Source organism: Falco peregrinus, chromosome Z (assembly GCF_023634155.1).
Source record: "Falco peregrinus isolate bFalPer1 chromosome Z, bFalPer1.pri, whole genome shotgun sequence".
NCBI classification, from domain to species: Eukaryota; Metazoa; Chordata; class Aves; order Falconiformes; family Falconidae; genus Falco; species Falco peregrinus.
Genome location: NC_073739.1, coordinates 30524342 through 30541904, shown reverse-complemented (window position 1 = coordinate 30541904; position 17563 = coordinate 30524342). Strand labels below are relative to the sequence as shown.

The following is a 17563-nucleotide window of genomic DNA, read 5'->3' as shown; positions in this document are numbered from 1 at the left end:
CTATTTGTTTAGTTCAGGCAGGAACACTATGGCAGAGACATGGTAATAATTCTTCAGGACAGCAAAGGTAACAGTAATGAGGATATGGATTATTTTCCCTCTACATCATTGGGAGAAGTTAAATAAGACATCTGCAGATCTACAGCCAGGAAGACTTAGACTGGCTGTTAGAAAAATCTATTAGCTGGCACTTGTTTGCTTCATTGTTATTGTTTCAAGGGTAAGAGCCAAACCCTCAGATGGCAGCGATAGCCCCAGAATATCAGTGAAGTGTGGCTGATTTCCAGTATCTAATGCTTTAGTTCTAGGCTCCCAACGACTGTTGCGCATCTTGCTTACCTGTTATACAGAAGAATGTCTGGTACCCAAATCTGGTCAGCTGGAAATCGCAGGTTCTGCACCCCTGGGTATTCATACTGGTCCCAAGACAAGTAAACATCAACCCAGTACTGTTGGCAAACATATACATCAGATTAAATGAGCTGGTAAAAGTCACCTAAGCTGTCTGGAATACTATGGGAACAGAATGGATTTTGCCCATTCAATAGCAGTAGTATGATAGTAGTTCAGTGCTTTGCTTTTATTCTTAAGAAAGGTTGGCGTATGTACTGGGGATTCCACAGTATGACAACTGAATGCTGTGAGTTGTATCTTAATGTAGTGTTTAACCTCTCCATCTTGTGGCCTGAATCCAGGCATCTCAAACCTTTTCTGGTGGGCTGACAAGAAGGCTGGCAATAGGTACCTCCACGAGGCACCCTGGTTCTCATCTGAGGTGGTTTGAATGGCTTGAGTATCATCAGTCAACAAGGACCATAGTCTGAGAATCTCTCTTTGGTGGAAATAATTTTATCTGTTACAAGGATGGGTGAGTCTTTTAATAATCACCTTGCTATGAGAGGCAGGTAAATGAACTTTATATCCCAAGGGGTTGTTTCTGATCCCCACTCCTCAACCTCAAGACAAAACAGTTAATTCAAGAAAGGTGTAGGCACAGCGTACAACATACAGCAAAGCTCTATGGGAGGGCTCCAAGGGAAACGGTTAATGGTGCAGTAACTGAAGAACACTTCTGCAAGGGTCATGACACCCACAGGCTCTGACTTAACAATCCTGTAGTCCTATAGGTGGGTCTGGGTTGGTTTTTACGATTAAAAACAACTCATTTCTGCTGCAAATCGCAGCGGGTAGCTGAGGAAGAAACAGCTTGTTCAGTTGCACCCATTAATATGAGATAGTGCTTGATTACTTTAAAGTCAGAGAAGAATCAGTTCAATCATTCAAGTGTCTCACAGGTTTTTCCCTCCAGAGCTGCATCTTTACTGAGCACAAGCCATTAAGGAGATTGGTTTATGTGCCTTAAGAAAAGACCATATCTCTCAGCATACACAGGCAGCAGCAGACCTGATGGGAAACTCCTCCCCCAAAAGCCCTCAGTGGAGATCAGTTTTGCTTATTCTGCATGCCCAGGTCACTCCTCAGCTGGAGAAGGCTGCAGAAAAGTGAGGAGGAACATTTATGCGTGAAGTTTGGAAAGTGCAAGGGAAGGCAATGATGTGCCTGGGCACTGCCAGCAGAGGGCTGTTTGTGGTCCCTGGCTACCCCACCACCGAACCCAAGCAGTTTCCACAAGGTCCAGCACGACTGTATCACTTCTGTTTGGTGTCAAGCGCTGCAGATCTTTGTGCCCTGCCCTCCATGGTCCTGCACCCCTGGCTCTCCATTTCAGACAGAGGTGGGGATTTTCCCAGAAGCTGTGAGTGCAGGGTGCCCAGGTCTTACTGGGTGGCTCCTTCTCAAAAAGTCCCCTTCACTGGCTTTGGAGGGGGCCTTGAGCCCCCTGAAGAATCTCTCCTTCAGCTATGTGGGACCCTAACTTTGGCCCATTGTTACTATATCCCTACATCCACTGGCCTAACAATGCAGTTGGTTTCACCATCCAAAGGTCAACAGGTCTGCGAAAGGACTAATGTAGTCTCCTGCATTTAATTTTCAATGTTAGAGAAATTTCAAGGGACTTAAAATGCCTGGTTTTTTCGTATTTTAGACAAGTTAAAAGACATTAATCTTGCTTTTCAGCTAAGAAATAACATTTAGTAGTTTGCTGTTAGAAAGGGTTTTTTTCTTTATTGACACAGGTTACTCACCATCTGCAGCCAAGCATTTGTGATCAATACCTGATTCTTCTCATCCTTTGAATAAAAGGGGAAAGCAAAGGGAGGAGGAAAAAAAAAGTATGAGACTCAAAGTACAGTTTGATTACAGGTGGGAGTTTCTGTTCCTTTTAGAAAACTTAGAACCTTGGGCTAAATAAACACAAACTTTATGGAGTAGATTGTGACCTCAGTGCAAAACCACTGAACTGCATTATATGGCCCAGATAATAATGGCTCTTTTCTATCTTTTAAACCTACAGACCTCCTGCATTCATCATACCTGATCAACAATAAAAGTAAAAGTATTATATAGCTCTTGTTTTGCTGGGGACAATCACACTGCTTACCAGAAGCACAAGTTTTTCTTTCTAGTTAGCTGGTCAAAACAAGATGATTTTCAGTCCCACACATCATGCAGCAGTCAGAGAGATTTTATTTTGTATTTGCTGCCACTGCAAAACAATGGTGGAGTGGTGCTGGAAGTGCTGTTACTCTGAGTGTCAGTATTAGCCAAGTTCAGGCTGAAAGGGAAGGAAGGGCTGGCGCTGGGCACAAGATAGAACACGGCAAAAGGACACAAATGCTGCCTGAGATGGAGCTCATGGGGCACCTGCACAGAGCAGGGGTCCGTAGGTTCAGACACCTGCATCTAGAGGCCCTGGGGGAAGCAGCTCTGGCTCGAAACAGAAACAAAAAGGCTGTCACCCACCTGGTCTCCCAAGTGCTTTGGGGAGCCACAGGGTGCCCAGTTTGCTGCAATTAGCCTGCAGGTGCAGACCCTGCAGTGCTGCTGCCACAGTGGTGATGGAGAAGCAGGGCTGCAGTTACTGTGATGCAGAGACCCAGACCCACACCCCTGCCTGGCACAGCTCCAAACACCACCACAGGCTCCACACACCCCTGGAGCTAAGGCTGGGGTACTCAGTGGGGCTGGCTCACCATATGCCCAGCTGTCTCCACACCATGGGGAGGTGTTTCTTCCCTCTCAGAACATGACCTGTGTGCAACCCCTACCTCTCCAGAGAGCACTCCAGCTCTCACTGAGGTGTGTCCTGAAGTTCGGTTTTGATGCTGTAGCTGGGGACAGGCCTGATCAATGCAGCCACTCTGAGAAAACCATGTTCTTGGCCAAGAGGCATACCAGAAAGCAACAGTTCTGATTCAGCTCAGCTCTCTTGGGCACACTGTGGAAAGCACAGCTATGGCCTGGCCCAGGTGACTCACTTGTACACAGCAAAGTGAAAATACTTTCAACCTGTTTTCTCCTGGGTTGCCACCCTGTGGTGTATTGACTTGACTCCCCTTCCTACAGATAAGTTGAAATAAACTATGATTTGCACTCCTGAAACACTACTCTTCTTTAACTAGAGGAAAAAATGTTATTTGATTGTTTTCTTTCCATTCTTCTATAGCCAAGGATAAACACAGAACTATGCAGAGACCAGAGATGATCTACATTACAAGGAAGATAAAGAGATCTCTGAGGGACAGAGGTGTGTTTTAGCATCACACAAGGCTGCTGTGAAACTCTGCAGCAAACCATTTGAGCTGCAATCCATCATTGCTGGACTGCAGTGATCAAACCTCAGGATACGACACGGAAGTGTGAGAATGTGGAGGCAGCAACAGCGTGCAAACACTCATGGTGAGTATGCTGTAATAACAGCCAGACAGAGCCTCACCAGGATGCAAGATGATATGTTGGCTGAGAATTTCTAAGGAGAATCTCTACCGCCTACTTACGGGTCCAGACTCAGGCTCTCTCCTGATCAAGTACTACCCAGTCTCATGATGACAACCACATGGTGCCAGTGCCCAGCTCCGCTGGATGGCTGAGGTACCTATTCATGTGTCTTTGTGTGTGTTCATGCCCTAAGAATTGCGTATGGTTGTCTGCAGCGTTAGGGGTGGGAAATGTTGCAATCATAGACTGCTCTATGGTCTATTTAAATGGTAGGCATTTAAAACCTATGGAGTACCCTGGCCATGCCAGCCCTCTATGGTTGTGCATGTCCTTAACGTAGAAGATGAGTTAGCGTGTGCTTGCTGTTGTCCTCCATGCCAAATATCTATCTCACTACCACCTCTTCTGCTTTACTTGAGTCCATGCCACTTCTACTGTTCATTGGTGCTCAACATCTAAAAAGCCTTGTCTCCAAAACCATAAGGTAACCCACAGTCCTCAAATAGCATCGGCTTTCTGGTTCACTGTGATCCTAATTTTTTTTTTCAGTACTTATTTATATCCTGAAGGATTCAAAGGGATAAACACCAACTTGGAAAGGTGAAAGCAGGACAAAGATAAAATCCTTAAGTGAAAAATACCAGAGCTGGTAGTTGACGGGGTCATCAGAATTATCTCCATCAACTGACCTGGGAAATTAAAGCAATCCAGCAACACAGAGTCTCTGTCTCAGAGATCCTCAGAGGCCAGCCCTTCCCTATCTGACTGATGCCTTTCTGGCCACCAATGACTCCTCAGGCGTCTTCTAGGGACAGTGAGCATGATGCTTGTTCTGAGTTGCTCATTAAATCCTAGCAGTATTTTGTGTTGCTAGCCAATCAATAATTGCTTTATAGTTGTTAGCTGCACATGTCCTCCTTGCAAAGTCTTTCTGAGTACTGCTATAGAAGCCTGAACACCATGACCAAAAATGGGCTGCAACAGTTAAGCAATTCCTTTCCTGTGCAAAAATGAATAATTTTCCCCATCTACATTGCACCTACGGGAGGCAGGGAGAGGATCTTCCTCTTTTTGTTGGCTACCTGAGAGACACAGGGGGATGCATGAAAATGCAATGTAGATCTGGAAGGCCTATGGGTTTCCTGCATGGGGAGATGCTTCCTGTAAGATGCCTTTCATGTGTGGCTCTGGATTGACAATGAAACTCCCTTTTGTCAGGCGTAGCAAGTTTGTACTTCACAGACTGCAAAAGAAGACATCTAGGGCTGACTTCTGTATTTCATAAAACTGTCTGTTGCCCTTACCTGCTCCCTTGTCACACTTCTGTGAGCTCCAGGTTCAGTCAGATGCCAATGACCTTGGTAATCAGCTTTGGCTCCAAGCCATTCATCAGCCATGTATTTCAGGTAGCATTAAATTTATTATCTTTGGTATGTTTTGCCTCCTCCTCACAGAGCTACTGTACTGACCGTGTTTGTGCAGCTTCTCAGATTTCTTTTGCAGAGGAAAGCTTGTCTGATAGAGTTTTCACAAGTTTATATACAGTGTAATCATGCCCTGCATGGTCTTCCTTGTCTTGCCTTTTGATAACAGCAGTCAGCAAGAGCACAGAGTCTAACTAGGGCGTTGGGCTACTTATGCCTTTTTCTGCCTGGGGCGGGGGAGGATGTCACTTCAGGATGTTTTCATGGCTATTCCGTCTACTCTCATCCTTGCCTTCAGGCTGCTGAGCTTTCAAAGGGTGTTTGGCTTTATGACAGCAAAGCGCAGAAAATGTTATTTCTGTATTCAGCATTGATCAACACATGCAGCCTGATGGGTCCTTCTTATCACAGGATGGAATAGAAAGTTTCCCAAACAAGGATCTAAGTTTGCCAGAATTGCCTGGCTTACAGAAGCAGCAAAGCTCACTTTACACTAGGCAGGCATTGGTCCAGGTGTAGCTCTCTTGCTAAGACCCTTCTAAAGAAAGACCCTGAGGAGCCTGACCGGGGAAGAGTGCCTGCTGGGGCTGCCCAGGAGGTGAGGGCTGTGGCAGTCTAGAGCCTGGATCCTTACCCTGTTAGAGCAAGAGGCTTTTAAGGACAAAGGTGTTTATGGAGCTCTCCATCTTTGCAAGTATGATGATTTACTGAGCCGTATAGCTTTGTAAGGAAATAGTCTGGCCTCTGGAGTGGACTTGTTGCCAGAACTGCAGAGGAATCACAGATCCTGCTGTCTTCACCAAGACCTGTGGACTGTGTGCATCTCTGAGATACCTGGGCACAGGAGGGAATGTACTTGTCTGTTACAAAGATATTTACAGACAACCATGAGAGTGTGTGCCTTATTGCGTCCCAAGAGGTTACTGGCCAGTACTGCTTTGCCCAAGTAAAAGCTAACTCTTGACTTGGGAAGTACTGCAGGTGGTTCCCTCATGGTGTGACATTGGTTTGTGCAGAGGGTTTTTAAGGAGGATTCCTTTCCTCCTAGGAAAAAAAAACCAAACCTGAATAATCTATTACACTGTTTTCCATGTGCAAGATTTCTGTCTCACCTGGCACTGTCAGCCCTGGGGATGACCTTCCCTCCATGTTTGGCTTGCCCTCAGCTTCTGGCTCTCCCTGCAGTAAAGCAACCAAAGCAGTCCTGCTAAGGTCCCAAGGGAGCCTGGAGATGACTAACCCCTAGAAATACTTCTCCAGCGCTGCCCTGGCAGTTCCCCTGGCCTGCAAATGCTCAGCTCAGACAAATGAGTGTGCTTCTGGTATTAAAAAATGCTGGAAAAGCTAATGCTGTGGTCACTAGTTAGTGAACAATTGTGCTCTAAATCCTTCCTGTCTTTATCTGGGTCACTTTCTCCCTTCTCTTAACTCCAGCCTGACCTCAGTTAATCCTTTGCCCTGGTTGTCTGCTTATTCCTACAGCCGCCTTTGACCCATGGAGAGCAACAGAGTTAGTTTGGTTTGTTCCAGTGCACATGCTGTGACATGTGAATGTTTTAGTTTAGTTTTCTTTTCCCTGCTCTCAATCCAAAATTTACAAAACGTGGGTAAGTCTGCTTGCCTTTTGCACCACTGCTCACCAGTAGATTCTCCCTTGCCAGGCCAACATCTAGCTAAAATGTAACTGCCCTCAGCCACATAATTAGCTGGGTCACAGCTCATGGACAAAAAAACCAAATCCCTTCCCTGGTTCAGCAATCACATCACATGGTAATGTGTCATCTCTGTAGCAAGGCATTTGTTAACAGGTGACTTGCAGGTATCATTAAGCCTTGCCCTCTCACAGAGCCACAGAACTGGGAGTTGAATCAGCCATTGATTTATTGCAAGGCACTGATTAGAAAAATCTCAAATTGAACAGGTAACTCTTAGAGGTCACCAAAGGCCATACACAGCTACTTCTACTCATTTATTTTCTCATTTCTTTTTTCTTTTCTTTTCTTTTCCTTTTCTCTTTTCTTTTCTTTTCTTTTCTTTTTCCTTTTCTTTCCTTTTCTATTCTTTTCTTTTCTGTTATTTTCTTTTATTTTTTTCTTTTCTTTTCTTTCTTTTCTTTTTTTCTTTCCTTTTCTTTCCTTTTCTTTTCTTTTCTTTTCTTTTCTTTTCTTTTCTTTTCTTTTCTTTTCTTTTCTTTTCTTTTCTTTTCTTTTCTTTTCTTTTCTTTTCTTTTCCCCTTTCTTTTCTTTTCTTTTCCCCTTTCTTTTCTTCTTTCTCTTTTTTCTTTTTTCTTTTTTCTTCTTTTTTTCTTTTCCCCTTTCTTTTCTTTTCTTTTCCCCTTTCTTTTCTTTTCTTTTCCCCTTTCTTTTCTTCTTTCTCTTTTTTCTTTTTTTTCTTTTTTTTCTTTTTTCTTCTTTTTCTTTTTCACTGTTTTTATGCCTGAACAGGAGGAGGGATGTGGTCAAGAGACATTGACAGGGAGGCTTGGAAGGTTTTGTTAGCTGAGGCATTGCTCTCCACACAGGATTTTGCTCCAGGGTATCAAAAGGAGCTCATGAGGCTTTCAAATGCTTGTACGTTCAGTCTACAACTGCAGCAGGCAATCCTTTCCAATGCTGAAACACCCATCTGCCCACAACCTTCAGCTGATTAACTAAAACTCAGCTTAAATGCACTGTATGGTTAAAGTCTCACAAAGACACTTTGAGGAAAATTCAGGTTGCCTTGGCAACATTCAGCAAGCATTGCTGGACAGCCTGCATATTTCAGGGGTCTCATTAAAAAGTTGGAATAAATGTTGCCATGGTAATATCAACTTTGAGGTGATACCTGAAGTGTAAGTACTTAATCTCAATACCTTTAACAAAGCACCCTCAGGAGGAAGATGGGAATCAAGAGGGGATGGCCTAGAGTCTAGGTGACTGGTTGGGGAGAGATACAAAACCACGTTAGAATAACAAAGGATGAACAAACATTCACCAGTGCCTGCTGAGCATTTCTTTGCCCATCAGGACAGAGAAGCAGTCAGCCCACTATTGTCAAGCCAAGAGGAATATTGTTAGTGCATAGCTGAACACTCAAGTCCTCCTGCTTTTCTCATTTTGTTCTTGGGCTTTTTCTCCCATGGATGGTTGGAGGTGATGTCTGCTAAGTGTTTTTCACCTAAGGTTGAGCCACATTCTCTGTTGCCACTGGCTTCTCCTTCTGTCATGCTTTTCTTGGTCCCTTTCCTGTCTTGGAGATGCATGTGTCTTTTCACTGTGGTCAAGCAGTGCAAGTTGCCTTTGGTATTTGCACTAGGTAGCAGCATGAGGCTGCCTGGTCCCACAGCCTCTAACCACTCACAGTGTTCTTCTCCCCAGAAAAGCATTCTGGGTGGAGTGTCATTGCACCCTTACCTGCTGCCTACAGCAGCCCTGTGCACACTTGCTTTCTTAGCAGGAGCTGTGTAGCTGGAGGGTCTGACCACTGTCAGATCACACTCTTCCTCTTGTAAATTCCTGGAGCCAGGAGTAATCACATGGTGAAAGTGGAGAGCCTAAGGGAATCCTGTACTGGAAGAGGCACAGCATTCAAACAGGAGTGTGTGAGAACAGCCTGCAAATGCAGGGATACCAGTTCTGTTCCTCAGGAAACATAATGCATGGCCAGCAAGTCCATGAAAGGTGTTTTTTGTGAAGACCTTGGCTCCCTGTACATCAGAGACCAACCAGCTGCTTTGGTACAGATGTCAAATGCAAAGGCCTGGATGCAAAAGCCACTGCAGGAAGTACTTCACCTGCGGTCCCCGAAGGCAAGAGCAGGAAGAAGGAACAAGGGCAGAAATGCCATTTTCTGCTGCCAATATGGTATCAGAAGAGGCAGCCTTCCTACTCACACACACAACCAGTGACTGAGCGTCTGCCAAGCCTACAGATTTGTGCCTTACCTGCCCACACTTTCCAATTTACACTGCCACTGCCTAGAAAAAAGGCAGATTTGTTCTTGTCCTGCCTATGTGACATGACCTTCAACTACAGCCCAGGGCTGTGGGTACCTGCCTTAGGAAACTATTTTTTTCCCAAGATGCAGCTTCTCAGCAGTGCCTGAAAATCAGGAGTGTTGCAAAGTGTGTCACATTATAGACTCCAGCACTGGTTTGGAGGCTGTTTGACCTCAAGCCCTTCAACAAAGACTTGCGAATTCAAGGTACTCCCTGTCCCCACACTGCTACAGCGTCCTGGCGTTAGTGAAGCCACCAGATTTGTCCAACTGTTTCACAGATGCTTCTCATGGAAACCCCAGGAGCAGGGTCAGAGGGCCTCACATGGCTCTCCAGCACAGCACTGCTCTCTGACTGCTTGGATGAACTGACATGCATGCTTGGCTCCTGGGGGAAAGAATGTTATGTCACCATCCAAAAGCAGTCAGTCCTCCATTAAAATCCCAAGTCATCCACACATAGTATGTAGGTGATTTGTATATTCTCCAGGGTGGATACCTCATCCTGAAATAGCCTTCCATGTGTTTTGTGCACAGTTAGCAGGCATTTCAATAAACAGGACAAGACAGGAATTGTTATTCCAGGCTTTTCATTATTCATTGTCTTTTTCAGCATTTGAAACCACAGGGAAAGCTGTGGGAGGAGGGTTGAGAAAGGCCCCAAACAGGTCAACCCTGAGTACTTATCAGAGACTCATACTCGGGCTATCTGCAAGGCTGCCTTTGCTTTTACTTCCTCTGTTTGCATGCTGCTGTGACAGCACAGCAAAGTAAGGGGACATAGCCTGTTCCAAAACTCAAGTATGCTCTTAAAGCTGGTAATCAGGGATGGAAAATGGGGGGAAAGGTTTTACTGAGGAGCTGAAGACACCGTCTCTCAGGAGTTACACTCAGAGAACACAGTGTTAAAATGCTAACCTTCCAAACACTGAGAAACTAATAAATACTAGGTTCAAGGCCACCCCAATGGCTTTTGTTTAATTGCTTTATTACAACTGGTGGCTTTAGGAACACGACCATTTGCAGTGCCCCTGCCTCATGCCAGCTTCCACAGTCCCCTGACAACAGTGAGGCATGGCCAGGAGAAGACTCTGAATTCTGGGGACCCTGCTGACTGTCCTGAAAAGAGATGTGGAAAATATTTTCAATTTCAAGCAGCTGAGTGCTTCTCCGAAAGGATGACTTTCTTTCCCTGCCACTGCTATTAAGTTCCTGACTGATAATCAGGAATATCTCACTTTACATAAATTTTGCTCCTGTGCCCCTTGGGGACCTGATGTAAAAGTACTATACTCTCTTAAAAATCCTTGATGGGTCAAATTAACTACCCAAGATTAAGGAATATCCATAGGCTCAAGACCTAAATTCCCACATCATCAAGCAGCATAGTACAGTCTTTTCACCAGGCAGGCAGAAAATTGTTTAGTCATCGTGAAATACCCAAGCTGGATGACCACACTGAAAATCTCAGAAGAAAAGCAGCCATTCTTTTGTAAGAGCCACGTCCACCAAGTAAAGCTTGTGGAACCATGCTGAGAGAAAACAAACTACTGAACTGCTGCTCACTGAGTGAGCCCTCTCTGCTCTTAGCCTGAAGCCAGGAGAAAGCCAATGAATAAAAGCTGCAAGTAAAATTCAGATAATTAAGATTTCATCAAAATGCTTCATGCAACTGTGTGGACAAAGTAGTATTAGACAGGCAGCTGAATACCCATGGTGACTAACCTCATTGTGCTAGCAAACTCATGTGTCACCTGTTTAATTGATATAGTGCAAATTACATTTTGATAATGACTGGCACTTAGAAGGCAGCCAAAATAATAATTCATTGCTCAATTAGCACTGGCTTTCCCACTTTTCAAGCTCCTTCCATGCTAATGAAGAGGCCAATTTATTTATTTTTTTTTCCCAGAGTTCAAAATTGGTCACACTTAAGTGAGTTTTATGACCAGGAGAGAGAGAGATTGGGACTTAACCTTAAGGAATCTGTTGCTTTAGCAACTTTTTCTGCCTGGAATTATAATGACTATTATTCATAATCACTTATTACTGATTTTCAGCTTTTATAATTATGTCCAGTCTGTTTTCCTTTTCAGTTACACCATTTTGCATCAATCTTACTGCTCTGGTCTCACTGAATTTGCTCTTGCAAGATGCGACTGAAATTTCTGGTGGATAAAAAACTTTCTGGAAAGATACATGATTTGGTAGTGTAGGTCTATTCAAGGAGAAACAGAGTAAAGAGCTTGCAATGGCTGTGCAGGAGCCCCACAGATAAATGCTAAGACATTACTAGGAGAGGAAAAAGAAAGGTAGTTTAATCTGGAAGGTTTCAAAGAGTCACTTTCTCTCTCTAGCACTTGTCAGTGTTTCAGAATTTAATAAAATTCACAATATCTGCTTCATAATCCTAACCTTACTACTTTTCTCGCTTTCGTATACTCTGTTTCAGTCTTGAATGTTTATGCTTACATTGTTGAAGTTATCTATCCATGAAAGATTTGTACAGGATGTACTATCAGGATTATGGTTTAATCTAGTGAATACTAATACTATATTGGGAATAATACGTGAACAGGTGCTTGTATGTACTGGCATATTTATATTTGTTTCCTTGAAGCACTTGTCTATTGATCTAGGCTTGCTACGTAACACACAGTACAGAGATTTGGACATGTGATGGTGGTGGGATGAAGGGTGGGAGGGGTTGACCTAGCGCTGTAAAGTCAGTTTAGGAAGGGAGAGGGGAGTCAAAGCTAGAAATTTAACCCTTGAACTTTCTAGCTGTTCAATTCACCTGCAAAACCAGCCCCAGAAAGCCTCTTTCCTAGGGGATGGACTGGTTAGGAGGCCAATGGCCTGGCTTGCCCCTGGGACAGCACCCAGGACCAGTGTGGCTGGCTACTACCCTGCTCTGCCTGGCTAGCAGGACCACTGCCAGGCTAGCCTGCTCACAGCCCTGCCTTCAGTCACACCTCACAAAAGGGGAAACAGTGCCTGCACTACATTAATGTTTGTTGGAACGAATAAGCACATTTTCAGATGAGAAAGCAGCCTTGTTTTCACAAGTTCATGGATTTTAACAAAGCCCTTCTCTATATTGCACCCAATGAAACAAAAGCACTTAAAAGCAAGGAAATCAACTGCTAAAAGCATTCACATCTGACAGATTTTGTGAAGAAACTGATACTACGAGGGCTGTGTCAGACAGAAGGTAGCACAGGGCTGGGCACTCACCTTCCTCCTGCCTTCTCACCTTCACCTTATGGCACAAAGCCTACTGACAGCCAGCCTTTAGCTTTGGTAATTCTCACTCAAATGGAGAACTCTCCAGGAAAGACTTGTCACACACAAGTTCTTGGGGATTGAATTTGAGCGTCCTGCTAACTGAGGAGCAGATCGCCTGGGAACTGAGTAGGCTGATGAGGGCATCTCTGATTTGAAGAGATGGCTACATCTGTAAGTTGTTCTTTCACCAAATACTTCCTAAAAAGCAGGCCAAACAAACCCAAAATAATAATAATTTAAAAAAAAAAAAAAAAGAAAAAAAGAAACAAAGAAAAAACCCAACCCAGCAAACCCAGCACCTTCAGGGCTGCAGTTTCTGATTTAGGGGAAAACCAGTGCAAGCTAAAGCTTAACTCCAACAGTTTGATAGTTCCTGGTAGAGAAGATAAATATTGCTGTGCTGCTAAGCTAGTATGCTTCTTATAGTGGTAATGACTGCATCTGAGTGCTCAGAGAAAGTTGTGAAAAGCTCTTCCCTTAGTTTCCTTGCACAGCAAGGCACAGACAGTTTTCAGGTGAAAGCCTGAATCCTCATTCTTTGTTGCCCCACTAAACTCTTCAGTTACCTTGTCTTGCTGCTTTCGAAACATGTCAAGTGCTTAGACACACTGCAGCCACAAAATCTGCAGTGGAAGTGAGACTGTTCGCAATCATGGGATCAGGTTTGGGATGATCTTGCTGTCACCAGGATGTACAATCATTTTACATACAGTTCAATCAAATCAAAACAGTACACACTGAATTTTCCAGATATAGCATTTGTTTTGGGTTTGCAGCCCTCAATACAATAAAATCAGGTATTTTTTGGCTCCTGGAAGTGCAGAATGACTCATGGGTAGCTGCGAGCTTTTTCAGTATTTTTGTGGCTTCCCACTAGGTACTCACAGCCCCTTTTTCTAGTCATTATGCCCTCTGAAACAGGAGGAAATTTCCACAAGAGGACCTGAACAACCATGTGGCATTATGTACTCAGGCAACCTGACAGTTCTGGGGTGGTTTTCTAGGTCAGTGGCAGCTGGAAGGGTGAACATGGAGGAGAAAAGCACTACGGGACTTCACCACATGCAGACAGCTGAACAGCCAGACCCCTGAGGTGGCTCTGCAGAAGACAGCATTGTCAGTGATAGTGTGGCAGCTAGACCCTCCCTTCTTGCACAAGGCTAATGACTGTGCTTAGCAGTGTACACCCTCTGAAAGCCAACAATGCAGTAGTTACTGTAAATCTCAGAGGTGTGTTAGTTTTTGGAAGGGGATTTTGAGGCATTTATTATCTCTTGCAGCATTGTGCGACCATCTTGTATCACTCTGCTTGAAATTAGGCTCTTCAGAGATTTGTTTTTTTTTTAAAGTGTGATACATTTCTGGTCTGATTTTCTTCTTCATACTCTTCTACCCATTGACTGCTTGTTTCTTTTTCTGGTCATACATTTAAAATTGCAGTTTGAAGGAACACTCAGCTTAGGAAGCTAATAAAACAAGCTATTCCTGCGGACCACCAAGTGCAGTGACACTATTGTTGCAGTGGTTCTCACACACTGACCCAAAGATAACGTTAAATAGTATCACTAGCAGAAATAAAACTGGAAAATAAAGACTGTGGGTTGTTTTTTCTTTTAAATACCTCACCAGTGCTTCCACAGGAAGACCCTTAAAGATTTGCTTGGGCTGGCAGGGCTTGGCAGGGCCTGACAGTGCTCTGTGGGAGAGATCGCTACCCAGATGCCCTGCTGATGCACGGGGAGTACTTGGCTTCTGCCAGGGAAGGGTGGAGGACAGGCTCCAGGCAAAAGGGACCCTCAGAAACTGCACACACATACAACAGCTCAGCATGAAGATGTCCTTGCACACAGAGGACAAGACAAAGCGAACTGAGCCCTGCTGCTGAACTGGGGGTGTAACTATCCCTCTCTCTGCTCATTTATTTCCTGGATGTAAGAGGCCTGCCTTGGCTGTAATGAAGTAGAATAATTTTGGAAAAAGTCTTAACCCTAATGACAAGAAGGCCTTCACTTGTACTTGTCTACTACTACTGCAACAAGCAGAGAACATGTTTTTCATGGCTTTGGGTATGATGGCTGTATTTGAGCTCTAAAACCCACACATATCCTGTGCAGGCAAATACATGCTCATAGGAGCAGAAAACCAAATCTAATGTAGTCATGTTTTGAAAGTTTCTTTGAATGGATGTGAGATTTTAAGTAGTCACTTGTCACTACTACTTGGCAAACCACAGGGACATCAGAGCGGCTTTTCCTCTTTATGTAGCAAAGTGAATCTAGATTGTCATCAAAGCTGTTCTCACCGGGCTGGCTGTGGAAGATGAGTTTAAATTTCGTTATGTTATAATACAGTATGTGTAGGAACAGCCTTATGGAGGCATGTCATGGAACCTGTACCAGGTAGAAATGATATCATATGATATGATGCCAGGTCTTGGCAAGGGTAAGGAATGAGTTTCTGTGAGTATCAGTGGCAGATCCCTTCTTCTTTCCATGCAACAATAGAACAGGAGACTTGTTTTCATCTTCTTTACATTATTTCCTCCACAGGGACACCAGTCCAGGGTCCACTGTCCCATGTTCTTTGCAGTGGCTACTTGCAAAGCATTCCAGTGAGTGCAGCAGTACTGTTGTATGCCTTGGCACATCATAATCCCCTGAGAAGAGCACCCTTCTTTCCTCCCCAGGGAGCATGGTGCATGAAGTTGCCTCAGGCTGGGACCTTGCATAGCACCCTGCTCTGCTATGGTAATGGTGCACGCTGGACACACAAGTCCTAGAAAAGAGCAGCTTTGTGCTTTGTTAGTGCATACACCATTACCAAGACTGTGATGCTGTCTATTCTCTCCCCTGAGCAAGAAACAATTGTGCACAAATTGCTTTGTCTTGTATAGGCAGGGCAGCTGACAAGGCAGAATCTGCTCATCCCCAGCCTCCCTCTGAGTGATCAGAGATAGACCTGTTTGATTTGCTTCATGGTGTGTCAGCTAATAGAGGTTACTTCTTCTTTGTACCTTGCGTGCTGCTCTTTACATCACTGGAGCTATCAGTGTGTTTAAGAACACCCTCCTTTTAAACAGACATTTTCTTCAGCAGCTGGAGCATCCATATGCTGCAGTCTGTCCAGCCAGCCGTGGAGGCAGAGGAGCTGTGCCCATGGTCATGACTTGCTTGCTGCTGGCAGATTCCTGCATTGCTTCCTGATTTAGGGACTCGAGGGAGCTGTGTTTAGTGGATTTTCAGGGCAGTTGGTTTAGCCACTTGTTGATGCCACAGTGACCCCTCTACTGCAGGGCCTCAGCTGCCAAGGGATCTTCTGTCCCTCCCCAGATGGGCGAACATCTTTTTATATCACACAAGATAAACACTTCAGGTGACCCTGGATCTTTTTTAAAAACCCCATGACTGCAGTTTGCAAGACCATGAGATTGGGACAAGTCAGTAACGCTCTGAGCTGATTAACTTCTAGCATCTGTAGTGTGTGAAGGGATGGAGGGAAGCAAAGCTTTGTTTCTCATATGTATGATCATTTCCTATTGTGAACAATCAAAAAGGGAAGACTGGAATTAAATTCGTTGTAATACACATTGACATAATGTAGGTAAAGTGCTTAAAGAAATGCTGATTTCCTGAAAGGATGGGTTTCATATTCCCAACTGAAAAATCTTTTATGTAACTCCTCCTGACTGACTGACTTTGAAAATGTACAGCCACAGCCCTAAGGCTAAAAGTCCCCTTTACCACCCTCAACCTCCAGATTACTGCAAGAAAATACCATCAGAAAAAGAAGAGCTGGAGCAAGACCTTCAGAGCTAAGATGCCTCTACTAAACCTGGAATTGCTTGCTGAAATTTACTTGAAATTAGCTGGAGGATTTCTCTGCTCTTTCATTCATGAAGACGACTGTGAACTCCTGCCGTGAATGAGTGACTTCACTTGAGAGCACTGATCTCCTCTCTTACAGCTCAATGCAGTGGTTAACATTTCAAAACAGAAAGCTGCTTACCCTGCCTGAATGGCTGCTGTCCGCCTCCAGCAGCAGCACAACTGGCTGGACCTGCCACATGTACAGCATGATGCTGGGGGACTAGGTTTTCAGGGTCCTGCTTACCCCTTCAGGGAGAGCACCTGGTGCACTATTCATCTTCAGAAAGATTGAGAGCTTTAGAAAGTTCAGATATTTGAGGCCTCTGTCAAATTGATTTACAACTGCACAGAGGTTTGTACATTTCTGCCTCTACTCCTTGCTGCCTCCGTGACAGTTATGGTGTATTGGAAACCAGCTCATAATAGTGACTATAGAAACCGGAAGATGAGGAAAGGAGCACCAACAGGTTCAGCTGTTTGCTGTGTGGACAGCGTGAAGGTGGTCATAATTGTTCTCCTGGTTTGTTTTTCCCATGTAGATGAAAGAATTTATATATATATATATATATATATATATATATATATATATATATATATATATATCATGGTTTATCATACAGAATCCACAGATTTGGATTATTATGTTAAAAAGTTCCATGGGTCAAATCTCCAATTCTGAAAAAGTATGTTGCAGTCAAGACAGAGGGCTGTGCCTCTAGATTTTCTTTTTATATGTTTCTAACCTCATCCCAGGGCAGGCTTCTTCAACAGCAGTGCATGGTAAAGACATGATGGGAGAAGAGGCCAATGTCATTGTAATGTGTAATGAAAAAGTATAAGTGCAGTGATACTAGCCTTGAATGCTGCACATGGTCTTCAATTATTACATCCTGCATAGCTGAGAAGAATGTATCATTAACAATTTGTAGCAACACATGGCTTCTAAGGTATTGAATTCTTTTTTCTGTTTAAAACAAATGGAAAAAACTGTACATAATTAATCTCCTTGCAGCTCATCTTGTATCAGAGATGGCTGTGCTTTTAGGAGGATATTGACTCCTCCAAAGTATCAAAGCATGTACTCCAGCTATTAGGGAGGATCCTTAGCCAAAGACAGTCTGCTTTCATCTCTCATAGCTTGATTAAAAGGAAAAGTATGGGCCCTAC

At 44.0% G+C, this 17563-nt stretch overlaps 1 protein-coding gene across 3 annotated transcripts in view; it reads right to left on the bottom strand.

The window, feature by feature from the left end:
• LOC101922648 (neuronal acetylcholine receptor subunit alpha-7-like) overlaps positions 1 to 17563 on the bottom strand; it is a 72081-nt gene that overhangs the window by 32607 nt on the left and 21911 nt on the right. The window contains exons 3-4 of one of the 3 annotated variants that reach the window (XM_055791555.1): positions 2148 to 2192; positions 340 to 449 (exon numbers count right to left, since the gene is read on the bottom strand). The exons of 1 other annotated variant lie outside the window; for it this stretch is intronic. In XM_055791555.1, coding sequence (XP_055647530.1) covers positions 340 to 449; positions 2148 to 2192 — 155 coding nt within the window. The remainder of the gene's footprint in view (positions 1 to 339; positions 450 to 2147; positions 2193 to 17563) is intronic. One more of the 3 variants, XM_055791556.1, reaches the window with a different exon arrangement.